Source organism: Helianthus annuus, chromosome 6 (genome assembly GCF_002127325.2).
Source record: "Helianthus annuus cultivar XRQ/B chromosome 6, HanXRQr2.0-SUNRISE, whole genome shotgun sequence".
NCBI lineage: Eukaryota > Viridiplantae > Streptophyta > Magnoliopsida > Asterales > Asteraceae > Helianthus > Helianthus annuus.
This window is the reverse complement of record NC_035438.2, coordinates 93,782,965-93,810,773: the sequence shown is the minus strand read 5'-3', so window position 1 is coordinate 93,810,773 and position 27,809 is coordinate 93,782,965. Positions and strand designations below refer to the sequence as shown.

At 38.6% G+C, this 27,809-nt stretch overlaps 1 protein-coding gene and 3 long non-coding RNA genes across 6 annotated transcripts in view; 3 read left to right on the top strand and 1 right to left on the bottom strand.

Annotated features, from left to right (window-relative positions):
• Positions 1 to 21,790, top strand: part of LOC118479848 — a 65,193-nt gene extending 43,403 nt beyond the window's left edge. For 2 of the 3 annotated variants that reach the window (XR_004861034.1, XR_004861035.1), the window contains exon 4: positions 2,092 to 2,197. This is a non-coding gene — a long non-coding RNA (uncharacterized LOC118479848). Of the gene's footprint in view, positions 1 to 2,091; positions 2,198 to 2,425; positions 2,545 to 21,694 lie in introns of those variants that run through there. The other variant, XR_004861036.1, reaches the window with a different exon arrangement.
• On the top strand, positions 2,768 to 3,215 carry LOC118479850. The gene is made up of 3 exons (XR_004861038.1): positions 2,768 to 2,883; positions 3,029 to 3,077; positions 3,176 to 3,215. It is a non-coding gene; the product is annotated as an uncharacterized LOC118479850 (long non-coding RNA).
• On the top strand, positions 17,293 to 21,202 carry LOC118479849. Its single transcript, XR_004861037.1, has 4 exons — positions 17,293 to 17,453; positions 17,853 to 18,022; positions 19,991 to 20,126; positions 20,925 to 21,202. It is a non-coding gene; the product is annotated as an uncharacterized LOC118479849 (long non-coding RNA).
• A 4,134-nt stretch (positions 21,791 to 25,924) lies between the features above and the next one.
• Positions 25,925 to 26,449, bottom strand: LOC110891565 (uncharacterized mitochondrial protein AtMg00810-like). Its single transcript, XM_022139269.1, has one exon. The coding sequence runs from the start codon at positions 26,447 to 26,449 to the stop codon at positions 25,925 to 25,927; it is 525 nt and encodes a 174-aa protein (XP_021994961.1).
• Between the last annotated feature and the right edge of the window lie 1,360 nt (positions 26,450 to 27,809).

Genomic DNA, 27,809 nt, shown 5'->3' with positions numbered 1-27,809 from the left:
CGGTAGACAACGCTTCTAGTAATGACAAGGCGATTGATTATCTGTTAAGAAAGTTGCCTAATTTGTATGCTGAGGGGAAGCATTTTCATATCAGGTGTATGGCACACATACTAAACTTAATTGTCAAAGATGGTTTATCAGAAAACAGGTATCATGTTGATTGTTTGCGAAAAGCAATTAGATATATTCGGCACTCATCACAAAGAATAACCAAGTTCAAAAAGTGCATCCAAGAATCAAATATTGAATCAACTAAGTTTTTGTGTGGAGATATGCCTACTAGGTGGAATTCCACCTATGAAATGTTGAAAATGGCGGTGGATTTGAGGGAGGCGTTTTTCTCTTATGAACTTGAAGATAATAGTTATATTCATGATTTAGAAAGGCTACCTGAACATTCAGACTTTGGTGCTTGTCAAAAGTTGGTTAAATTTCTAGAAAAGTTCAAGACGAAAACAGAAATTGTATCAGCCACATCAAAGCCCTTGGCTCACTTATTTTTTAGAGAAATCCTAGATGTGGATAAACATCTACGGGTGTGGGACTGCGATCCGAATTTTGCTACAATGGTTAGGTCGATGCGTGGGAAATACGGCAAGTATTGGGGGGGAGTTTGACAAACTTAACGATTTCATGTATTTTGCTGTTATTTTGGATCCTACCATGAAGTTATATTTTGTTGAGCATTGTTTTACGAAGATGATTACCTCTGAAATAACCGAGAATGACCATGTGACTAAAGAAGACGTTAAAAAGATGGTATCATTGAAGGTGTTTGATATTAAGAGTAGGTTACATGAGCTATTTCAAACATACACGGAAAAATTTGACACTGTTGATTACAATTCGGCATCCCAAGAAGCACGTAACGATGACGTCGTTAGAAGTGACGAGGGCAATGACTTCTTCACGGAGTTTCTGAGTAAAGAAGAAAGCAAATCGGTTGGTATAGATTCTGAGTTAAAGAGGTACTTAGATGAGCCAAGAATGAATTTTGATATCCGATTTGATATACTTAAGTGGTGGAAACAAAACGCAATTAGATTTCCAGTTGTATCTCGCATGGCTAGAGGTAAATTGACTTGCCTTTTATTGTGTTTTTTTTCATTACTTGTTACATTATTGTTGTTTATTAATAATTTGTATAATTGTTAGATATTTTGGCAATTCAAATTTCCACGGTTGCATCCGAATCAGCCATTAGCACTAGTGGTCGTGTACAAAACACGCTTGTCAACTAACATAGTTGAAGCTTTGATTTGCACCCAATATTGGGTGAGAAAGTCAAGAAAACCGATTTTGGATGATGTGAACGACATATTAAAGGACGACGACATTGCCCTAGGTAAATTGTACTATTGTAGAAGTAGACTACTAGTTCTTTACATGTATAATAGGTGTTAAGTGTTAACCTTGTTCGGATTCTTTTTTTTTAGAAATTGAAGATGCAATACAACAAAATGGAAAAGGGAAAGGGATGGTGCATGATAAGGCTTAAGAAAACTTGAATGGAATGTAGTGAAATGTTTTGACATTTTTGGTCCAGAGAAGTTACTATGATGACTGATGAATGATGGTAATTTAGTATTTTGGTGCAATGTTTCGAACTTGTTTTTTGTCATTCTACTACTCTACTGTGTGATGAAGGAATGATGTCTCTAGTATGTCTTGTATATGACTTTAACTTTTTTGGCTGATGTTATTTCTTAATGAAGTGAATGTTTTGAACTTGTTTGGCTGATGTTATTTTGGTGCAATGTTTTGAACTTTTTTTTTGTCATAAACAAAGTTTCCAATGAAGTGAATGATGGCTGAGGTTATTTCTTACATGGATGAGCATGACTAACTTTTTTGGCAAATCTTGGTATCCAAAGTGGTGGACAGAGCTGGTTGATGATTTTGGTGGCAATTTATCAATTTAAGAATTCGGTATTTTTCGGTATCATACCGGAAAACCGGTACCGATACCGGTACCATACCGATACCATACCGCTTGTATTCGGGATCGGGATCGGGATCAATTTTTGAGGAAAATCGGAATCGGGATTGTCGGGATCGGTATCGGTTCGGTACCGTGCTCATCCCTAGCAGGTACGCACCAGTTTAATCTTTAATTATATTTATTTTCACTAATTATTACCTTTGAAACATGAATATAAGGCTGAAGATGACCATATCAATATTTGTGAAGCTTATGTTGTGATTTTTTTTTAAATAAAATTAAGAAAAAGATGTGTTACTGGTATAATGTTATGATTATATTGTAACGATTAATCGTGGCGGGCTCAACAAACGGGCCACTTGATAAGGTTCTGCAGCTGGGCCGGGTCAAACGGGTCAGCCACAGATGATTGAAATGTAAAATGTTTTGACAAAACCTGGTTCATGGAGCAAAAGTCTGGTGATAGAAGTGAATTTATTGTAGATATCATTATTGACTGTGATGAAAGATTCACAACGACTTGATCTACTAAAGAAAATTGCTGGTAGTCGAGATTATGAAGAGGTTCGTCACAGAAGCTGGAAACTCATGCAAAATTGCTGGTAGTTGAGATTATTTTGTTTTCATTTTTTTATTGTTCGTCCAATTAATTCTTAATTCGAGTTCGTAAGTGATTTGGGGACGAGGCTCAGTATGGACGAGTCTGAATTATCATACTGTTGTTTTATGCTTTTCAAGACTGATATAATCCGATTTGGGTTCCTTTCTTGACTGATTTGAAGCTCTTTGGGTTTTGGTCAAAGTTTGTCAAACGGGTCAAGCTGGTCAAAACAAGTAAGCACACCAATTGAGGAGTTTGTTGTGCTGCGAATCTATGAATTGGAGAGTGCCGAAGGTATTGTTGAAGAGGAGAAATTATAACCATGTGGAGAGTGCCGAAGGTATTGTTAGAGATCTTGAATCCGTGCCATTTATTGTAGCTTTTGGACAATTCTCTTAACGAGTCGGTAAAATATATGCATATTCTAAAAAATGAATTACAGCACAAGTTTAATGAAATTTATCCATCATTCTACCACTTTGCAGGACTGTGCAAAGTATTTACACAAGAAGTTTCCGGACAGTAGGCAAGTTGGTGAGTAATGCAAACAACAATTGAAAATGTCTACAAAAAAAATATTAGAGGACAAATCTATTGTGGGTGGTTTTAATTTGGCGTTTTTATGAATGCAGGTGAAAACATGGGCAAAGTTACTAATACTAAACATATTCTGTCACACCCTGGCTTTGCGGAAGCGTGGTTAATTTGGTGTGACTTCTTAATACCATAGCTTAATCATAACAAAGCTATATGAAATAAAAACCATGCAAGATCATCCATAGGATTAAGTTTTAAAACATAAGTAACATAACCTTGTCTTACGGCGTTGACTCATGCAACGGAAACTACAACATGAAACATAAAACATTGTTCAGAAGACACACACATCAACATGAAATAAACACAGTTTAAGAACAGTGACTCGTCCAGGAAAAAGTCACATCCCTTAAACTTGGATGACCTCGTAAATCTTATGCAGCGGGAAAACGAAACATACCGCGCCAGATCTTTAGTTCCCTGAAATACATGTAAGTTGGGAAAAATCAACAATAATGTTGAGCGAGTTCATGTGTAAGTGAGTAATAAAACCTTTGTAAGTATAAAAATTCCTGGTATGTAGCAAATAAGGAAAAAGAGATCACCAATGGTTTGCAAGACCATTGATATATGTGAAGTGCAAGTAGGAAGACTCAAACCTAGCGGATTTATGCGTTGGGTACAAAGTCACCCCGAGGTCCGTTATGCTGGGCCTGGGGCTGGGCTCGCTACACCCAGATAGATCTACCGCTACTGTCCCTCGGTCCTACAATGAGGATTAATGGCCTCAAGTTTCCGCCTACCCACTCACATGATCTAAGTAGTAACCCTCCTTACGCTAACCATACCATGTATAAAAGTATCCGTAAACATAGTAACATGTATTTCACCCCCGCAGTTTAGAAAACTGAAAACAGTTAAGAGAAAAGGGGGACATGAACTCACTGTGGTGCGTCTCTACCAAGTAAATCTCCTGATCAAACCGCTGAGCGACGACCTACACGTACTAAATCTATTAGACAGACGGCCGTGCCTTAAGGTTTAAGTTTTTGGGAAATAGTTAGACAACTATTTCGTAATTACACTTAGTAATTATTTTGGTAAATATTTTCCTTCCCAAGGATGGGGGTTTTAATACATGCGCGTTCGTAAAATTCGAAATATATTATTAAGTCTCACTTAAAATATATTTTATTTCTAACTCCCAAAATATAAATATTTTTCCCAAAAATTTTATATTTTAATCCTTATAATTTTCCAAAATAATACCTTTGTCAAAATACGCGTTCACTAGTATTTTCCGAAAACGCGTAAGTTACAGATAGAGGTTGAGTGGTAATAATTATACCGTGGTAACTTAAATATTTATCGTAAAGGCGTTCGTATTATTTTGGAACCGTTAACATTTGGTAATATTATTTTTACCCTAAAAATAATATCTGCATAGTTCACAAAATAATCATAAACATTTATACAAGTGATGTTACGGAAAATATATATACTAAATAAATATTTTAGCAAGTTTTATTTTGTGAAAATCCCACCTCCGATATTTTGTAAATAAAGTCGTGGCGAAATTTATATTTTTGAAAACAAGTTAAAAACACATTTATAACACATGTGGTGAAAATGTTTCCAAGTGTTAGGTTTTTAGAAAAATTTCGCCAGAGTTTCCCCTGTAACTGGAGGTGGCCACGCTTTCAAGCGTATCATTTTCTTTTAAAATTCAAACCAACAATGTTCCCAACATTATCAAACAACATTTCAACACCAAACTAGTCAAAAATAGATATAAATCGCAAAAATACATGAACTTGCGGTTTATCCAAAATATGTAGTAACTTTCCGTTATTCTTAGTGGATCTTTGTATGGATCAATTCGGTTTCTTGAAAATCTTGTTTTTAAAGAAGCTTCGTCTTTACAACTTCTTGTCAACACTCACAAAAATAGTTCTTTTGTCGAAACTTTGTGTTACACAAGTGTTTACACACTTGTGTGTTTACAAAAATCACTCTTGTTTATGAAAAATCCGGTTTTAAAATATGTTTTCTTTGACGCTTGGTTCTTTGAAAATACCACGTGTAGATCCGTAGATCTACTAGTTTTGAACACTATTTCATAAGTAAAATCGTTTTTACACAAGTTCATGCTTCGTAAGTAGTAGTGTTCATCATTTAACCCCTTTTTACACTTAAACATACTCTATGTCATGATTCATGAACATGACTAATCCGGGTTAGATGATGATCCGAGCTACCACAACATAGATCGGCACTAAATAATTACAACAAAACAAGTTTTACAAGATTTACACAACATCATTGCTTTTAACCAACATGTTCATCATTTATGTAAACTTTTAGTATGTCATCTTGTAAGTTCATGAGTTTTAACCGACAAAGTTCGTTTTAACCACTTTAGAATAGATCAAGAGTGTGTTTGAAGTCACTTACTACTAGCTCGAGGCTAGGGAAGAAACTAGTCGAAGAATGAGTGGACAAAAGCAATGTGGTGAGGTCCTTCACGATCCGAACGCACCAAGCTTCCTTGTATGAGTTCCTTGTCACTTGTAGTTACTTGGAATGGGTTGAAGGAAATCGAAAATGGATGGATGGTTGTGGGTGGTGTTCGGAGAACCAAGAGAGAGGGAGAGAGTGTTTTTGTTGAGTTTGTTGTGATGGAATGAATGATGGACCAAGACTTGTTCTTATAGACAAACATAAGCACAATTAACCAAAGGATCATATGTCTAATTGATATTAGACAAGAGTGATTATTTTAATCAAAAATAGGACAAGGGTGTCCCTTGGGGACCGAATTCGGTTAGAGGGGGGGTCCTTAGTTAGATTTCAACTAATAGTTAAGGTAAAGTTAAGTTAAGTTGGAGGTTAACTCGGTTACTAGCGTGTTATGCATTATAGCAGGTGTTAGGGTATTCGGAGACGCTAACTCGCTCAGAAAAAGAGAAACAATGTTAATGGCAATATTTTCATGTTCCGGGTATAGTCCGGTTGTTCGGTTGGATAGTGATCCGTTAAAGTGCTTAACAAAGCTTTAAAGTGTCGTTAATATTATTTTTAGTGACACAACTTATTCCCGACACTTTGGAAAGCGTCTAGTAATATTTTTCTCATGTTTTGGCACTTTATTAGTTAGCTTAATGCTGAATTTTTATTTAAAGTGCTGAGTTTTGTACTTAGAGTACGTTTTAGGCACATCCGGTCACTGTAACTTATACCTAGTGACGCAGTTCTACAACCCTCGTATCCCTACACTCACTACTAGTGTAGTAACTATCTCTGGCTCATACAGGCCTTAGAGGCAGTGTCTGCCTGATGCTGGCTATATCAGCATGTTTGATGGGTTATCCGTTCATTGTGCTACTGTGCTTTTGTGCATCAAGGTTGTCACTAGAGTTCAGTATGTAAATAATAGAGTGACAGCAAATAGAGTATGATGCAAGTATGTACATGTATCAGTATCCAAGTAGTAGTTTATCCACAATTTCAAGCAAGCACAGTAATTAAGCAGTAATTATATATTAATTAAGTTGTACAGATACCTGTTTTAGTGAGGGTTGTCACATTCTCCCCCCGTTAGAAAAATTTCGTCCCGAAATTTTAAGTTCTGCTTCTAGATGTTGGGTTCTTAGGAAATAAGTGGGGTTATTTCTCTTTCATCCGGTCCTCACGCTCCCAGGTGTATTCAGGACCATGTCTGGCATTCCAACGAACCTTGACGAGCTTGACACTGCTCCGGCGGGTTTTGTTCACTTTCCAATCCGTAACCTCAACAGGTTCTTCGACAAAATGGAGCGTGTCGTCAACATGAATCTCGTCGGTGGGAATGACAACGGTATCTTGAGTTGGACTTTTCTTCAAATTTGATACATGAAATGTATCGTGAACACCATTCAGTTCGGCAGGTAAATCCAACTTGTATGCTACTAACCCAACTCTTTCCAAAATTCTAAACGGACCAATATACCGCGGATTCAACTTTCCACGCTTCCCGAAGCGTGCCACACCCTTCCAGGGTGATACCTTCAACAAAACCATATCACCTACCTCAAACTCTAGAGGTTTTCTTCTTCGGTCCGCATAACACTTTTGTCGATCACGAGCCGCCTTGATGCGATCTCGGATCTGTGCGATTTTGTCTGTGGTTTCCTGGACCATATCAGGACCAACCAATTGCCTATCACCTGCATCAGACCAACAAAGCGGTGATCTACACTTGCGTCCATATAGAGCTTCAAACGCGGCACCAATACTGGTGTGGTAGCTGTTGTTGAATGAAAATTCGACCAATGGCAAATGCTTATCCCAGCTACCGCCCAAATCCATAACACATGCTCTCAGCATATCTTCCAAAGTCTGAATAGTCCGTTCGCTTTGTCCGTCGGTCTGTGGGTGAAATGTAGTGCTCAGATTCAATTGCGAGCCAAAAGCTTCTTAGAAGGATTGCCAAATCCTTGATACGAACCTTCCGTCTCTATCAGAGATGATCGAGAGAGGTACTCCATGGCGCGTAACGATTTCTCTCATGTAAATTTTAGCCAACTTGCTCGTATTATCCTTCTCCCGGATAGGTAAGAAGTGCGCTGACTTCGTTAATCGGTCCACTATTACCCAAATAGTGTCATGACCACTTGGCGTTCTTGGCAACTTTGTAATAAAATCCATGGAGATTTGTTCCCATTTCCACTTGGGAATTTCTGGTTGTTGCAGAAGTCCTGAAGGCTTCTGGTATTCAGCTTGCACTTTGGCACATGTTAAACACTTGCTCACATAAACAGCAACATCGCCTTTCATCCTAGGCCACCAGTAGTAATCCTTAAGATCTTGGTACATCTTATCCGCTCCTGGATGGATAGAGTACCGTGATTTGTGTGCCTCATCAAAAATAACTTTCCTCAATCTTCCAAACAGAGGAACCCAAATCCTTTTCTCAAAACATAACGTTCCTTCCTCATTTGGCACTAACTGCTTCTCCATCCCACGGAGATATCCTTTCTTTTCGACTTAGGGCGTCGGCGACCACATTCGCCTTCCCTGGATGATACTTTATCTCGCAGTCGTAGTCGTTCAACAACTCAACCCAACGTCTCTGTCTCATATTCAACTCCTTCTGGTTGAATATGTGTTGCAGGCTTTTATGATATGTGAAGATTGTACACTTCGTACCATATAGGTAGTGTCTCCAGATCTTTAAAGCAAATACCATTGCGCCGAGTTCCAAATCATGCGTGGTATAGTTCCTTTCGTGTACCTTTAATTGACGCGATGCGTAAGCTATAACTTTCTGGCGTTGCATCAACACGCAACCCAAACCTTGGCGCGAAGCGTCGCAATATACCACAAAATCGTCTGTACCTTCCGGTAGGGCTAAGATCGGCGCATTGCAAAGCTTATCTTTCAATAGCTGGAACGCTTCTTCCTGTTTGATTCCCCAATCAAACTTCTTATCTTTTTGCGTGAGGAGCGTCAATGGTTGAGCGATCTTTGAAAAATCCTCAATGAACCTTCGATAGTAGCCAGCCAAACCCAAGAATTGTCGAATCTCGGTTGGTGTTTTTGGCGTTTCCCAATTCTTGATCGCTTCGATCTTGGTGGGATCCACGTGGATTCCATCTCCATTCACCACATGTCCAAGGAATTGGACTTCACGTAGCCAAAACTCACACTTAGAGAATTTGGCATACAACTGTTCTTTCTTCAGCAGCTCCAAAATAGCTCTTAGATGTTGTTCGTGCTCAGCCTTTGTCTTTGAGTAAATCAAAATGTCGTCGATAAACACAATCACGAACTTATCCAAATACGGCTTGCAAACTCTGTTCATCAAATCCATGAAAACTGCAGGCGTGTTTGTCAACCCAAATAGCATAACTAGGAACTCGTAATGTCCATAACGAGTTCTGAAGGCTGTCTTAGGGATACTTTCCTCTTGTATCCTTAACTGATGGTATCCAGATCGCAAATCGATCTTCGAATAATAGCTTGAACCTTGGAGCTGATCGAATGAATCATCGATTCTTAGCAGAGGATACCTATTCTTGATCGTCAGCTTATTCAACTCCCGGTAGTCGATACACATTCGAAAACTACCGTCCTTCTTCTTGACAAACAGGACCGGAGCTCCCCAAGGCGAGAAGCTTGGTCGGATAAATCCCTTGTCTAACAACTTTTGAAGTTGTGTCGACAGTTCTTGCATCTCAGATGGGGCAGGTCGATAAGGTGCCTTAGCCACAGGCGCGGCGCCTGGAACTAAGTCAATGCGGAACTCCACTTGCCTTTGAGGCAGCAATCCAGGCAAGTCCTCTGGGAAGACTTCTGGATATTCCCTCACGACAGGGATGTCTTCGATTTTCGGCTCAGCAGCTTTCTTATCTACAATGTGTGCCAGGAAGGCAGCACATCCCTTCTCCAAACATTTTCGCGCTTTCAGGCAGCTGATAATCCTCAAAGGCGTATCTCGCTTCTCTCCATGAACCACAATTGTTTCACCATCTTCGGTCGGGATACGAACGACCTTTTCGTGACAAACAATCTCAGCCTTGTTGCCTGATAACCAATCCATCCCTACTACCACATCGAAACTCCCCAGCTGGACTGGTAGTAGATCCAGAGCAAGCTCACGCTCTCCCAATTCGATTACACAACCTCCGATAACTTCATTGGCTTCCACCAACTTCCCATTAGCTAATTCGATTGAGTAGGGAATATCTAACTTACTAGCGACTAACCCAAGCATATTCTTAAACTCTAACGATACGAAGCTATAATCGGCGCCAGTATCAAATAAAACGGATGCAAAACGTTGGTTTATAGGGAACGTACCAGTAACGACATTGGGATCCTGGCGCGCTTCCCTTGCTTCGATATTAAACACTCTTCCACGGGCTTGGTTCAATTCTGGGCAGTTCCTCTTATAGTGCCCAATATCATCACAGTTAAAGCAACCTGGTCTTTGCTCGTTTCCACTTCCATTTCCAGCTTGATTGTTGTTGTTCCGGTTCGCATTACCAGTACCAACTTGATTTGCATTGTTGCCTCGATTCCCATTACCTCCATTGTTTCCTTGTGGGCGATTTCCATTTCCACCCCGGTTATTGTTTCTGTTTCCAAATCCTCCTTGGCCTCCCCGGCCAACAGTGGCCCAACAAGAATCCTTCGAGTGACCAGTTTTCCCACACGCTTCACATACTTTTAAACCACATCGGCCAGAATGGTGACGCTGGCAGGTGTTGCACTTGGGCTGGGTGCCCATATATCCCTTTCCTTTCTTTCCACTACTAGTTGTAACCTGGGCTGGCGCGCTTGACTCTCCTTTCTTAATAACCCCACTAGTGCCTTGCTTGAAGTTCGAGAACTTTCGTTTGTTACCTCCGGATGACTCGACGTGAGTCTCCTTCTTCTTTGTCTCGACATCATCGAACTTGTTTAGGCGGATAGCCTCCTCAGTGAGAGCCACGCTCAGATCAATTGCCTCAGTGATTGTTGCAGGCTTGGAGGAGGTCACCATACTTATGAATTGAGGAGCTAAACCCCAAATGAAGCGCTCAATCCGCTTGAATTCTGGCGTGACCATATAAGGTACCACATGCGACAGGTCGTGAAACCTCTGAACATACTCTGCGATCTTCGGACCTTCCATCTTCAAATGCCAAAACTCAGTTTCCAACCTTTGAATTTCAGCACGAGAGCAATACTTTCGACGCATAAGCTCTTTCAGCTCGGTCCATGTCATTGCGTAGGCTGCGGCTTCTCCAAGAGTCTGCACTTGTAAATTCCACCATGACAGGGCTCCGTCCAAGAATAGCCCGAAAATGTAAGTAACTTGCTGGTCTGGAGCACACTTGCTGATGCGGAGAACTGAGTCTGTCTTCTCGGCCCAACGAACAAAAGCGACAGCACCTCCGGTGCCATCAAAGTTGACAGGCTTGCAGTCTAGAAACTGCTTGTAGGTGCACCCTGCACATACATTACAATATATGAATGGCATTAGCAACCTTGCTAGAGATGTCCTATTAGGTCATGGTATGTCTTAATGACTTAGTATTACCATGAGGTGGATTGTTGTTGCCAGTATTGCCAGAATTACTTCCACTAGTCCCTCCTTGAGAGGCGGCGTACTGTGCGATGGCAGCAGCGATGACTTGCTGAAGCTCTGCCTCATTGGTAGGCATCGGCGTTTGACGTCTCGGCGGCATCTTCTAAAAGATGTGTTCACGTGGGTCAGGCCATAGTAAAGCGTACGTATATAATGATAGTAATAATACATAACATCTCATGTTATAAATAGACCAATCACATAACATCCCATGTTACAATTATATCAATCACACAACATCCCATGTTATAAATATATCCATCACACAACATCCCATGTCATAACACATAAATAATCAATCAAACATCATATATGATGAGAATACTGCGATTGCATTGCCATAAATCGAGACCACTTGGTAAAGTGTACAAGTACATAATAGTGTCATACATCATCATCGACTAAGGGCTACATCACCCTAGTCCAAAAGAGTATCAAATCAGTGTCAATACATCCCATATACATGATCAACAAAAGTCAGAATCAGAATGCAGTCTCCAAAAAGTAGCTGTGCAGTCAGAGCAATCGCCGTCTTCTCACCAACGTCCACCCATGCTGTACTAAAGAGCTCTACACTGATGGCGGTGGAGGAGGGGGAAAATGGGAATAAAACAAACGTCGCAAATGGAGCCAGTCCTCCTCCATGGCTCTCTGGGAATGCAACCAGGACGCCATCTGCTGCTCCAGTGCCAAAAGGCGTGCAGCAGAGTCCTGTGGTAATGGTTGAGAGGGCTGCGAAGAAGCAGGGTGGGTCTGACCCTGACACTGGCATGGCGGTGGCTGAGCTCTCTCGAGCTCCTGTATACGTCGTGTGAGTGCCTCCTGCTGGACAACCAACGACATCAGAACGTCCTCAATAGAATACCCCATATGGAAAGGATGGTAGGGGTCGGATGGCGGCATCACAGGTGGTGACGTCCAGAGAAATGGCTCACTGGCTGGATCAAAAGGTGGCACAGAGAATGGAGGAACAGGGGGAATATCAGTAGAAAACTGTGGTACAACTGGGATAGATGCCGGCATATGTCCAAAGGGATGAGCCGAGGAACCCTCTCCAGGTCGAGCTGGAGGTGTGAACTGAGGGAACGAAAAAGAGGAATCAATGTGACGTGCATCGGTGGTATGTGGGGGAAAAGGTGGGAGCTCATCATCAGCGTCAATCCACCCATTCTGGGTGTGCGCATAACGTGGATCAATATGGGTCGTGAATAGCGCATGATCGGGCTCCAGGGGAACAGGATCAGGTAGGGGAGCAACAACAGGGTCAACGGGTGCATCCGCGATAAGAGGGGCATCAGCCTGAGCTGCAGCAACAACATGATCGCCCTCCAGTAGTGGAGCATCAGCAGGGTGATCATCAACGGGTAGATCGACAATCACAGGGTCAACAATGGGTATGCCAGCGTGAATAGGGTCATGCTCAAACACAGGGTCAGGAGCGGCTACCAGCTCGGGGGCCATGGCAGGCTCGGGGTCATCAAATGCCATCTCAAAATCTGCGTGGTCAGCAAACGCAGTGTCAGCAAGGTCAACTGGGTTAACCGGGTCCTCCATAGGCTGATCCAGGGGTATAAACTCGATCTCCTGATCTGGGTCGAACCCAAGTGGAAAGACAGGATCGGAATTATCCTTAATATCGTGCTCAAAGGCGAAGCTCAGGGCAGGGGCAATAGAGGATGCCCTATCAGGATCTGAACTATGAGAAAAGTGTTGCGCACTCTGAGTGTGTGACGGTGCGGAGGCCACAGACTCGAAAGAGTCTGGGACAGGTGAGTGTGCAGGTGACTCCCCAGCTGGAGCATCTGCGAGCAACAAAAGACCACCGTCAGCTAGAAGGGCCTCGCCCTCAATATCATCCTCCAGGGGGTCGTCATCAAATAAATCGACGTCGTCATCAACATCGGCGTCAAGAAGCATATCGAGAACAGGATAAGCGGCCAAAGGTATGGGGGCAGGGATCTCTACGAGCGGTAGGTCCCCAGCAAAAGGGCCATCAGCGGGCTCGTCGACAGCATCGGGTAACGCAAAGAGCTGGAAGTCATCCTCATCTGTGCTGGTAACATCTGATGTGTGGACCTCATGCTCCGAAGACTCTAGGTCGTCTGATACAATGGGCATAGGGCCCGTAGTGTCCGAATCACCAGTGCCTGATGAGTCCATGGTGTCTGTATAACACAAATATGCACAAATAATCAATCATACAATCAGGTAAACACATTAGTCACCAATTAAGCAATCAAATAATCCTCCTAGTCCCACTAGCCTCCCAGCCTCCCAGACTGCTTTTCCTAGTCCCACTAGCCTCCCAGCCTCCCAGACTGCTCTTCCTAGTCCCACTAGCCAATTCTCCCAGCCTCTCAGACTGCTCTTCCTAGTCCCACTAGACAATTACCTCGGCCTCCCAGACCGAGCCTTGGCCTCCCAGACCGAGCCTTGGCCTCCTAGACTGAGCCTATATATAATAAATAAAATGTGCTCAACATTTGTTTATAAAAACGTTTTGGATCTGGACTTAAGTGGTATGCAGTGTAAAAATGTTTTCGTGAGAGCCCTAGTGATCATAGTCTAGACTCGAGAAGGAATCCTAGTTCGCTATGATCAGAGCTCTGATACCAAGCTGTCACACCCTGGCTTTGCGGAAGCGTGGTTAATTTGGTGTGACTTCTTAATACCATAACTTAATCATAACAAAGCTATATGAAATAAAAACCATTCAAGATCATCCATAGGATTAAGTTTTAAAACATAAGTAACATTACCTTGCCTTACGGCGTTGACTCATGCAACGGAAACTACAACATGAAACATAAAACATTGTTCAGAAGACACACACATCAACATGAAATAAACACAGTTTAAGAACTGTCACTCGTCCAGGAAAAAGTCACATCCCTTAAACTTGGATGACCTCATAACTCTTATGCAGCGGGAAAACGTAACATATCGCGCCAGATCTTTAGTTCCCTGAAATACATCTAAGTTGGGAAAAATCAACAATAATGTTGAGCGAGTTCATGTGTAAGTGAGTAATAAAACCTTTGTAAGTATAAAAATTCCTGGTATGTAGCAAATAAGGAAAAAGAGATCACCAATGGTTTGCAAGGCCATTGATATGTGTGAAGTGCAAGTAGGAAGACTCAAACCTAGCGGATTTATGCGTTGGGTACAAAGTCACCCCAAGGTCCGTTATGCTGGGCCTGGGGCTGGGCTCGCTACACCCAGATAGATCTACCGCTACTGTCCCTCGGTCCTACAATGAGGATTAATGGCCTCAAGTTTCCGCCTACCCACTCACATGATCTAAGTAGTAACCCTCCTTACGCTAACCATACCATGTATAAAAGTATCCGTAAACATAGTAACATGTATTTCACCCCCGCAGTTTAGAAAACTGAAAACAGTTAAGAGAAAAGGGGGACATGAACTCACTGTGGTGCGTCTCTACCAAGTAAATCTCCTGATCAAACCGCTGAGCGACGACCTACACGTACTAAATCTATTAGACGGACGGCCGTGCCTTAAGGTTTAAGTTTTTGGGAAATAGTTAGACAACTATTTCGTAATTACACTTAGTAATTATTTTGGTAAATATTTTCCTTCCCAAGGATGGGGGTTTTAATACATGCGCGTTCGTAAAATTCGAAATATATTATTAAGTCTCACTTAAAATATATTTTATTTCTAACTCCCAAAATATAAATATTTTTCCCAAAACTATTATATTTTAATCCTTATAATTTTCCAAAATAATACCTTTGTCAAAATACACGTTCACTAGTATTTTCCGAAAACGCGTAAGTTACGGATAGAGGTTGAGTGGTAATAATTATACCGTGGTAACTTAAATATTTATCGTAAAGGTGTTCGTATTATTTTGGAACCGTTAACATTTGGTAATATTATTTTTACCCTAAAAATAATATTTGCATAGTTCACAAAATAATCATAAACATTTATACAAGTGATGTTACGGAAAATATATATACTAAATATATATTTTAGCAAGTTTTATTTTGTGAAAATCCCACCTCCGATATTTTGTAAATAAAGTCGTGGCGAAATTTATATTTTTGAAAACAAGTTAAAAACACATTTATAACACTTGTGGTGAAAATGTTTCCAAGTGTTAGGTTTTTAGAAAAATTTCGCCAGAGTAGAGTTTCCCCTGTAACTGGAGGTGGCCACGCTTTCAAGCGTATCATTTTCTTTTAAAATTCAAACCAACAATGTTCCCAACATTATCAAACAACATTTCAACACCAAACAAGTCAAAAATAGATATAAATCGCAAAAATACATGAACTTGCGGTTTATCCAAAATATGTAGTAACTTTCCGTTATTCTTAGTGAATCTTTGTATGGATCAATTCAGTTTCTTGAAAATCTTGTTTTTAAAGAAGCTTCATCTTTACAACTTCTTGTCAACACTCACAAAAATAGTTCTTTTGTCGAAACTTTGTGTTACACAAGTGTTTACACACTTGTGTGTTTACAAAAATCACTCTTGTTTATGAAAAATCCGGTTTTAAAATATGTTTTCTTTGACGCTTGGTTCTTTGAAAATACCACTTGTAGATCCGTAGATCTACTAGTTTTGAACACTATTTCATAAGTAAAATCGTTTTTACACAAGTTCATGCTTCGTAAGTGGTAGTGTTCATCATTTAACCCCTTTTTACACTTAAACATACTCTATGTCATGATTCATGAACATGACTAATCCGGGTTAGATGATGATCCGAGCTACCACAACATAGATCGGCACTAAATAATTACAACAAAACAAGTTTTACAAGATTTACACAACATCATTGCTTTTAACCAACATGTTCATCATTTATGTAAACTTTTAGTATGTCATCTTGTAAGTTCATGAGTTTTAACCGACAAAGTTCGTTTTAACCACTTTAGAATAGATCAAGAGTGTGTTTGAAGTCACTTACTACTAGCTCGAGGCTAGGGAAGAAACTAGTCGAAGAATGAGTGGATAAAAGCAATGTGGTGAGGTCCTTCACGATCCGAACGCACCAAGCTTCCTTGTATGAGTTCCTTGTCACTTGTAGTTACTTGGAATGGGTTGAAGGAAATCAAAAATGGATGGATGGTTGTGGGTGGTGTTCGGCCGAGAACCAAGAGAGAGGGAGAGAGTGTTTTTGTTGAGTTTGTTGTGATGGAATGAATGATGGACCAAGACTTGTTCTTATAGACAAACATAAGCACAATTAACCAAAGGATCATATGTCTAATTGATATTAGACAAGAGTGATTATTTTAATCAAAAATAGGACAAGGGTGTCCCTTGGGGACCGAATTCGGTTAGAGGGGGGTCCTTAGTTAGATTTCAACTAATAGTTAAGGTAAAGTTAAGTTAAGTTGGAGGTTAACTCGGTTACTAGCGTGTTATGCATTATAGCAGGTGTTAGGGTATTCGGAGACCCTAACTGGCTCAGAAAAAAGAGAAACAATGTTAATGGCAATATTTTCATGTTCCGGGTATAGTCCGGTTGTTCGGTTGGATAGTGATCCGTCAAAGTGCTTAACAAGATTTAAAGTGTCGTTAATACTATTTTTAGTGACACAACTTATTCCCGACACTTTGGAAAGCGTCTAGTAATATTTTTCTCATGTTTTGGCACTTTATTAGTTAGCTTAATGCTGAATTTTTATTTAAAGTACTGAGCTTTGTACTTAGAGTACGTTTTAGGCACATCCGGTCACTGTAACTTATACCTAGTGACGCAGTTCTACAACCCTCGTATCCCTACACTCACTACTAGTGTAGTAACTATCTCTGGCTCATACAGGCCTTAGAGGCAGTGTCTGCCTGATGTTGGCTATATCAGCATGTTTGATGGGTTATCCGTTCATTGTGCTACTGTGCTTTTGTGCATCAAGGTTGTCACTAGAGTTCAGTATGTAAATAATAGAGTGACAGCAAATAGAGTATGATGCAAGTATGTACATGTATTAGTATCCAAGTAGCAGTTTATCCACAATTTCAAGCAAGCACAGTAATTAAGCAGTAATTATATATTAATTAAGTTGTACGGATACCTGTTTTAGTGAGGGTTGTCACATATTCTGCACGAGTGAAAATCCTGAGGCCCTGAGCTAGAATTGCTTTACACGGTTCAGTATTATGAAGATACAAAATTGTTGAAATCGTTCCTTGAATTGTGACGTCACTATATGATCTAGATATTCTTGCTATGGATACTTCATTTTATTGGTTCCGCAAAAGGAACCAATCCAAAAGGAAGGTAATACTTTTTTTCTTACTGGCACCTTATTTCTAATGTTTGATTTTGTTACTGTTTCACTATTTCACCATTTGTGTTATCAGGTTGTTGTTATTGGGGTTTCATTTGTTTTTTGTCAGTTATTAAGGTGGACATTTGACATTATGTAGCCATACGGTTGTGGATTTGACATGCCTGGTACAATCTGTAGTGGATTTGACATGGGCTGTTCTGATCTAGTTAGTGTTTTTTTTCCTAAAAAGTGAGTAAATTTCTGTTTTTGAAATCGTCTTTTGTAATACGAAGTGGTAAAAATTAGTTTTGTGGGTTAATTTAATAATTTAGTGAGTAATGTGGATTAAACCACTGGCTGCGTTTTTAGATGATATTCTTAATGACTTGATGTAAGTTTCGTGGCAGGTAACACGCTCCTTGGTCCATACGCGCCAGGTGCTTTTGGTCCATCATCCGCCGCCTGCTATAGGGTTGCGAGGCCACCATTAGTACATGGTTTATACTCACCAGATGCTTATGGTCTTATAGTATTTTCATTTGGCATGGTTCCTTAACCAAATTGGAGTCCTTACTCGGTAAGAAAGAATATAATTTTCTAATTAGTTATTTTACACTCATATATTTAACTATGTTAATAGTTATGAGATGCTGGGACGTGTGATCTTGGTCGTGTCACCGAGAGCTCAACCGTCTATATATGGTGTGAATTCTTTGGCCCGACCTTTTGCAGCACAGTTTGGATGATAGCATGTCTGAACCGAAAGATCTGAGAAACCGTTGGAACGAGAACAGTTGTTCGTAGCTAGAATCATGATTGAAGACGGCCTTTGTGTGCTACTTGATGTAGATGACATTAACCGTCTCCTGCAGTCAACCCAGCCACAAGATGGAGGTATATTATTAATATACCTTAATGTAATATATTAAGGTATGGGTTAATTTTTGTTTATTTCTTGAAGTTTTAACATATTTGGTGGTTTTTTCCTAAAAAGTGACTAAATTTCTGTTTTTTGAAATCATCTTTTGTAATACGAATTAGTAAAAATTAGTTTTGTGGGTTCATTTAATAATTTAGTGAGTAATGTGGATTAAACCACTGGCTGCGGTTTTAGATGATATTCTTAATGACTTGATGTAAGTTTCATGGCAGGTAACACGCTCCTTGGTCCATACGCGCCAGGTGCTTTTGGTACATAAGCCGCCTGCTATAGGGTTGCGAGGCCACCATTAGTACATGGTTTATACTCACCAGATGCTTATGGTCTTATATTTGCATTTGGCATGGTTCCTTTACCAAATTGGAGTCCTTACTCGGTAAGAAAGAATATAATTTTCTAATTAGTTATTTTACACTCATATATTTAACTGTGTTAATAGTTATGAGATGTTGGGACGTGTGATCTTGGTTGTGTCCCCGAGAGCTCAACCATCTGTATATGGTGTGAATTCTTTGGCCCGACCTTTTGCAGCACAGTTTGGGTGATAGCATGTCTGAACCGAAAGATCTGAGAAACCGTTGGAACGAGAACAGTTGCTCGCAACTAGAATCATGATTGAAGACGGCCTTTGTGTGCTACTTGATGTAGATGACATTAACTGTCTCTTGCAGTCAACCTAGCCACAAGATGGAGGTATATTATTAATATATCTTAATATAATATATTAAGGTATGGGTTAATTTTTGTTTATTTTTTGAAGTTTTAACATATTTGTTAAATATGCAGGATACCCATGGCAATTTTAATTTCTTGAAGTCAGGGTTGCACAAATGGGCGGGTGATGCATACGAGTTTAATAAAAAAGAACCCTACATTGAGCTCGTGACTTCTCCAAACAACCCTAATGGATTCACGAGACATGATGTAGTCAAAGGAGATAAGGGGATTCTGATTGATGATCTTTCTTATTACCGGCCACAATATACACCGATTTTATCGCTTGCAACGTATGATATAATGATCTTTACTGTCTCCAAAAGTACGGGCCATAGTGATTCACGAATCAGGTATGAGACCATACCCATTGGATTAAAACTGCCATGTTTTTTGGGATGAAAGGAACTACCTTTATTAAGGTTTTCGGTCGATATGTTGTTGCAGTTTGGCTGTTGTGAAAGATAGGGAGGTTGCTAAGAAAATGACCCCTTTTATAGATCAACACCATTGTTGAATATGTGTAGTTGTATGTGTTAATCGATTTTTGTTGTTTGTTGCAAGAAAATGTTTTTGTTTTTTATTATTATTTTTGAGTTTGAATCTGCTTAAATTTAGTTGAAGATCTGTATGAAAAATTAGTTGAAGATGATTAAATTTGTCTCTTGAAGTTGAAGATGATGATTTGATTAGTTTTAAGAGGCTATGAAGATGAAGTATTATAAACTCAATTAACTGTTGTGAGTGTTTGGGTAAAACAAGTGATTTGTTTGTAGAATGGTGTGTATTAACTTATTTTAAATTAACTTACTTTAACTGTAGATATTGGGCGATTTTTTTAACCTGACACATTTGGATAACCATTGTTTGATTTTGACCTTGACGTATCAGGATGAGTATTTTTCATATCATGGCATGGTTGACAGTGCAAGATCTTAGAATGCCATCTGAAGCTATTGCAGATTATAAAACACCTGAATTATGTGATATTTTTGAAGCTTTCTTTTTCTCCTCATCACACACTCAAGTAAGGTTATATATTTTACCTTTTTAACTTTCTTGATTCACATTTTGCGAGTAAGAATAGTAGTCTTTAGTGGAACATATATTCAGGGAATATGTTTGCATTTTTTTTAACTTTTGCAATATTTTATTACATTTATTTGTTTTATCAGGTTCACGTAGGGCTGTTCATGAGCCGAGCCGAGCCGAGCTGAGCTAGGGCAAACTCGGGCTCGGCTCAATTACAAACCGAGTTGGCTCGGCTCGGCTTGGATTTGAAACCAAACCTCAAATTGATTTATCCTGATTTTTAGTCACTTGCTTTTTACTAAATTTTGATCAACTCTAACTAGTGTTTTGCTACAATCTCAACAACAGAGAAAAAGAAAAACCAAACAAAGATTAGTTAAAGGCTCATAGGCTGCGCAACTAGGCCCTCGGGCAAGGCGAGTGACCTGGAACCAGCCTAAACTATCTCAAAAGAAGCCTAAAACATGTCTAAAACCCCAAAAATGGAATGCTTATGCCATTGAGTCCTCACGTTTTAAGCACCTTGTGCCTTTGACAGCTATGATCTGAACCTGAGTTATTATTTTTAAAAAACTTCACTAAGATGATGCAACATCTATGACTTTCAAGTCTGACTTTGACTTTATTTAGTCAAATAAAGATAGTTTTAGGCCTTCGTTTTTCAGATGTCAACAACCCTTTGGTTTAAAATTTGATTTTTTTTTTCTGTGGTGAATGTAAGTGGCAATGAATCTATGACGATAGAAAGGTTTAAGTGTACTTTATCTAATATATATGCCTTGGCATCTGGTAGGCAATGAAGATGTTCTGCGTATAATATTTGCCTCACCAACAGCAACTAGAACATCTGTACTTGAGTTGACCAGAAAATTGACTATTAATGGTGATTCAGTAATTAACCACTCATCCCCTACATCTAGATGTTTAAGCCATGATAATTCAGAAGAACAAGACGATTCAGGCTTAGTCGATGCGCTTGCTGTTGCAATATCTAATGTGAGGATTTCCGAACCCAAAAGGAGCAGGCTATGTGTGCCTACAAGTCCAATTCGAGAGCAGCGTTCTTCTAATATCACAACTAATAACCTTTGCAAAGCATGCTGACCGTTGACTTTGACCTGAATTGACTTTGACTTACAAACGTTGGAGTAACCGTAGAAGCCTAACAATGCGCCGAGAAAGGGTGTGAAAATGGTGTATAGTGAATGTAAATATAATATGAGTAGATGATAGGTAATGAATGAATGTTGGTGATTTATGTAGATTGGTTTGGTGGGAAAGTGAATGGTATGATGTTTGCTTGCTCTTTTTTTTTCTCTGTGACTTTGGTGTTTTCTCAACTTTTATAAATGTGGAAACTAGATCAGAAGTTATGAATAAAGTTTTCATGTTCATGTGTTTTGAATTGATCATAAATTTCCATTCTCTCTTTTTTTAATTCGAGTTCGTAAGTGATTTGGGGACGAGTCTCAGTATGGACGAGTCTGAATTATCATACTGTTGTTTTATGCTTTTCAAGACTGATATAATCCGATTTGGGTTCCTTTCTTGACAGATTTGAAGCTCTTTGGGTTTTGGTCAAAGTTTGTCAAACGGGTCAAGGCTGGTCAAAACAAGTAAGCACACCAATTGAGGAGTTTGTTGTGCTGCGAATCTATGAATTGGAAAGTACCGAAGGTATTGTGGAAGAGGAGAAATTATAACCATGTGGAGAGTGCCGAAGGTATTGTAAGAGATCTTGAATCTGTGCCATTTATTGTAGCTTTGGACAATTCTCTTACCGAGTCGGTAAAGTATATGCATATTCTAAAAAATGTATTACAACACAAGTTTAATGAAATTTATCCATCATTCTACCACTTTGCAGGACTGTGCAAGGCCTTGATTACATAACATCGGTTACACATTTTCAGTGAGATCAAAACAGTTACACATTCCCCTATAGCTCGATTTAACCCATCAATCAACATTCAGAACTGTTCAATCATCTTTGTGAAGCTTATGTGTTGATATTTTTAAATGAAATTAAGAAAAAGATTTGTTAGTGGTATAATGTTATGATTATATTGTAAGGATTAATCTTGGCGGGCTCAACAAACGGGCCACTTGATACGGTTATGCAGCTGGGCCGGGTCAGCCACAGTTTGTTTATTAAGTCACGTTTTATTAGAAAAGTAGTGGATCTTGAGTAATGGGTCACTAATTTGCTTTTTAGTAGGGGATAATTTGTCAAATAACTACTGGAAAAAAAACAATTGTATGATACATGGGTGTGTCATATTGCTTACAAAGTTACAATTCCTTTTTTTTTTCATTAGCATCCTTTCAATTTCTTTTACATTACTGGGTTTATGTGTTTGATTTGTTGTTGGTAAATGTCATGCTTTAATCCCAAATGATGATTTATGTCGTATCAATATGTATTGTTACACATCATTGTTTCTCCACCATTTACATAATACTGATACATGGCTAATTTGTAAGGTGGACCAGTAAGTACTTCTGACTCTATTTATTTTAAATCTTTAATAAAAAATTAAAAAAAACTCATTTTATAGTTTGTATAGAGAGGATAAAGATATAATCTTTATAAGTTATAACTATTTTTTTGTGATGAATGAAATGCAGGGTAGTTCAAGGGTTGGAATAGGAAACTTTTGTGAGGTGGTGCCATTTGATCATAACCCAAGAAACTTCACATGGCTCAGAAAGGCAGATCTTTTATTTGTGGTATGAAATGTGTAGCAAATTTACAAGATTTATAATTTATAATTTATAAATGAATATAAAGTACTAAACTTTTTAATAATTTTGTGGGAAATTAGAATAATCCAGTTGGGACAGGATACAGTTCTGTGAAGGATGAAAAGTTATTGGTGAAAACTGATGAAGAAGCTGCTAGGGATTTAACTACATTATTGATTAAATTATTTAACAGAAATAAAAGCCTACTAATTTTTTTTTTTCATATTTATTCTATGATAGGTACGGTGTAGTTAGATGGCATGATATAATTGAAGCTGAATATATTTCGTTAGCACAAGTATATACTTCATACGTGTTTTGCTTCATGATCTTTAAACTTTGTCAAAAAAAAAAATCACTATATCCACCAATTCATTTATATATATTTGAGGTCGGAATTTATATAGTAACATTTATATATATTTCTTTAAACGTTTTGCAAGTTAGTTATTTTCCATTTACAAGGCTAAAATAGTAATATATGTTTTTTATTTATATTTATTTAGTCTTAAGTACTAGCGTTTTGCATATATCAAACTATTGTGTTTCAGTAATTATGTTGCGTGTCTTGATGAGTTCGCAGTGATACCAAAATGGGCTAATGGGGTGTCAAGATTCCATTGAAATCAAACACAATCGTTTGAATATGCATTTCTACTTAGAATATATATAAATGTTACATTTATCACTTCTTAACCGGTCCAGAAAACGGATCAAATTTTTCTTTGAATAATCTTGATGAAACCTCTTTTTTTTTTATATAGTACACAACTCATTGTGCATCAACGTTTGTCGATCTATAGCCAAACTCTATTGTTTTTCTAGAAGTTTTTAAAGTAAGTTTTGGTCTCAAATTATAGTATAGATACCGAAACAAATCTTTTATTAAAAGATTTATGAAAACACCGTTAAATTATATATATATATATATATATATATATATATATATATATATTTTAAGGCCACCCGTGTAACACACGGGGTCTTAAGCTAGTACCCCAATAATTTCAATCTTAAAGTCAAATTACACATTATCTATTTTCAAAATCCACATAAAACACAAAGATTTTGCATCAAAATACTTGATTTTCTTACTAAAATATTAAACAAAAATAGTGAAACAAGAACTTACTTGAGAAGGGTGTAGATCCAGACAACATGTGAAGGAAAAGTATGGAAAAACACTTAATCATTTTCACTAAAATAAGTTGATGGAAATACTCTGATGGTTGTTTGCACCGCACCAAACACAACCGACACCGACACCTGCGTTATTACAACAAACTCGCCGCCACCTCGTAACATATTTGTGAGTGCATTTTGTATGTCCGTAGTTAAAAATCTGTCTGTGTTTGTAACGTTTAAAGTCTTGAGTCTGTATCATTTCAGACAGAGGTTTCGCTAGGTTTCACTAGGTGTCGTTAGGTAATGTCAGGTCAGTATACGATACGGCACGATACGAAGAGAGTAGGTTTCAACAAGCATGAGGTCATCACAAGATTGTGATGACATCACACATATGACAACACATACATACTATTTTCATTCCGAAGAAATTCATATATCAGATCTGAGACCATAGTGTACCGAAGAAAGATTATAATTCCAAGTGTTTCGATTTGTGATTATCAAAGAAAAAGGTGTATTTCATATCAAAAAATTGTTTCGGATAAACTGATCATTGCAGATTGGTTTCGGACTGTTTGTTGTGTGATTTCGACGAATATCGAATCATTCCGATTGATTTTCGACATACTTCGAACAAATTCCGATCTGATTCGAGGTGTTTCGGATCAAATATTGTTCATGCCGGAATGTTTTGATCAAGTTTCAGTTGAAAACCAATACGTTTAGTGAAATCTGAGTATAGAGGTCATTTGATTTGATTACATACTATTATCTCTGTCATATATAACAAGTTTGAATCTGATCACAATCTGAAGTGTTGTTATATCGAATGATAAATTAGATTCTGATAGTTGCATAGAATATACGAAGTTGTAGTATGTTCATCAAAGATCGATGTTTACTGTTGAAGGTCTAGATTGTTGAAATCTGAAAGTGTTCGATAAAAGGGAATTGTTTTAGTGAGATCGATACTACAGAAAAACAAGAGTATGTGCTGAGTATTTGGAGCTAGTTGATTGGCTGTGTATCAATCATCGAAGAAAAAGATACAAATAGTTTGACATGGTGTTTTGGTTGATCGATTAGCAGCTGATTTGTTTTGGTATTGCTCAGATCGATATTTGCAGATGAATTGAATTGTTTGCTAGATTTGAGATCTGAACCGTAGTAAAAGTGGTTTGATTTTTTTTAAGAAGTGTGTTAAAGATTTGAAAGTGACATCCTAGTAGAGTTTCGCATTGGGTGGTGAACAAATTTTAAAAAATTGAATTAGAAGTTTCGATAAAGACAAAAAAAATTTTGAAAGAGGATATAATTGCTTGATTGTATTCATCATAAACATACCTATAAATATACATTAAAGGGAGATATCTCACGGACTATACATGGAAAGAGAATAATCTCTAACTACTACAAAATATACGAGATTACAAAAGATGTACGAAATATGCGCCGAATAATATAGCGAGATATTATCGACTAACAGTCCCCCGCAGTTTGAACTGTAGGAGCGCGAAGGCATAAACTGGATCGAAATCGTTGAAAAAGATGCTTGGGAAGGCCCTTGGTAAAAATATCCGTGTACTGATAGTCGGCTGGTACATGAAGAACTTTTACAGTGCCAAATTGGACTTTTTCCCGAACAAAATGGATATCCAGTTCAATGTGTTTGGTACGTTGATGTTGGACTGGATTTTCTGCAAGATAAACTGCCGAAATGTTATCGCAATATATGATAGTGGCTTGCTTGATCGGAACACGGAGTTCGAGCAAAAGATTATGAATCCAGCTTGTTTCGGCAACAGTGTTGGCGACCCCTCGATATTCTGCTTCAGCGCTGGATCGTGATATAGTAGGTTGGCGTTTGGATGACCAAGAAATCAAATTGTCACCCAAGAAGACGCAATAGCCCGAGGTTGATCATCGTGAGTCTGGACACCCATCCCAATCTGCATCCGAGTAGGCCGTTAATTTAAGTAACCCTTGAGAAAGGGTGCCTTTGACGTATCGAAGAATTCGTTTGAGCAACTGGAAGTGGGGCTCACATGGTGCATGCATGAAGAGACAGATTTGTTGAACGACATACGAGATGTCGGGTCGAGTGATCGTTAGGTATTGAAGTGCGCCAGCCAAGCTTCGATATAACGATCCGTCTTCAAAGGGAGCACCTTGAGTAGCACTAAGTTTAGAACCAACCTCGACAGGGGTGCTAACCGGATTACACGAGGTCATATTGGCGCGTGACAGGATGTCCGCAGCATATGTTGACTGAGATAAGAACAAGCCATTCTTCTGTGGTTGAACCGCTATGCCAAGAAAGTGATGTAGCATGCCAAGAACAGTCATGTTAAACTCAGTAGACAGTGATTTAATGATGCTGCGGAGAAGGGTGTCGGTAGATGCGGTTAAGATGATATCATCTACATATAAAAGTAAGTAGGCCATTTTATCTCCCTGGTGGTATATGAAAACTGATGTGTCACAAGCACTTCTTTTGAAACCACATCTAGAAAGAAAACCTGCAAATCGTTGGTACCATGCCTTAGGTGTGCTTCAACCCATAGAGAGAGTATTTAGAAAATAGTTCTGAAGAATCGTCTTGCTCTCCAAAGAATGATCAGTCAAGTAAAACGACTTCATCAGATACAAACCTGAGGACAGAAGAGAAAATGGTAGAAAAGAAAGTTATTCTTCAAACAGTTGGAAAACCGAAGCAAGTTTGGAAAGCTAAGGTTTTCAATGACCCAGAAGAAATTTTGAAACTGTTTGATGACAGATGAAACTGTGAATGGACTAAGGTTCCTTATGTTGATGAATCTTGTCAACCCAAATCCATATGGATTGGGTTCCAATTCAAAACTAATTAAGTTCATTTGCATGTGCAGGTGTTCGGAAGAGAATTCAAGTTCAACCTGAATAACAGAACAACCTGGCACATGAGGAGAAAACCTGTGTTAAAACAGGAAGTGTTTGGTTTAAATTGTTAAAATTTTTGAAAATTTAAAAGGAATACGCCGAAACCCTCACGGCTGAACAAACATATGATAAAACTAGATTGAAAAATGGTTTCAAAACGTTATAATCAATTGGTTTGTAAATCATGGGGGTGAATGTGAGATAAACAGAAAATGTGAAGCAATAAAGGATGGCGAGATAAAGCTGTCTACATCGGTTTGTCAAATTTTCTTTAAAATGTTTTATATTTTAGGGGGATCGAAATAAAAATTTTGAAACTACAAAAACATTTGAAAACTTGAAAAAGTACAAAAACACAAAACTCTTTTGAATTAAAAAAATGAAAAAGATACAAAAACATGAGAAAAAGAAAAACATGAGTTTTTGTGTAAAAAGAGGAAATGATAGCACATCATTAGGTTGAAAATATTGCTGCTTACAAAAGCAAAGCAAAGGAAAGAGTGATAAGGAGACACAGCAAATCTTGCCTACATAATTCACCAAAGTCAATGGACTTGAAGATTTTGCCAAAAATGTCAGTCAGAGGGATTCACAAGGACCAGTTAGAAACCCTAGACTCAAAAAGAAACTTAGGGAAGACTATCTGGATTTCATCATGAAGAACAAGCCCTACAGAGCTTCAAGAACTCAGTTCACTGGATGGTCTGTTGAGGCCTGTTGGTTCATACGTCTGTCGACTTCGTCTTGTATCGAGTCTTATATTGTTGTGGGCACGTAAATCGAGAAATCATGTAATTTCGCATGAAATTGGTAATTTCGCATGAAATGAACATGTGTAATTCCACACGAAATTACCATGTAATTTCGTACGAAATTATAATTTCGTGTG

What these genes read in the sequence shown, in the direction of transcription:
- LOC110891565 (XM_022139269.1), bottom strand. Translation starts at nt 26,449, where the DNA reads ATGGCCTACTTACTTTTATATGTAGATGATATCATCTTAACCGCATCT.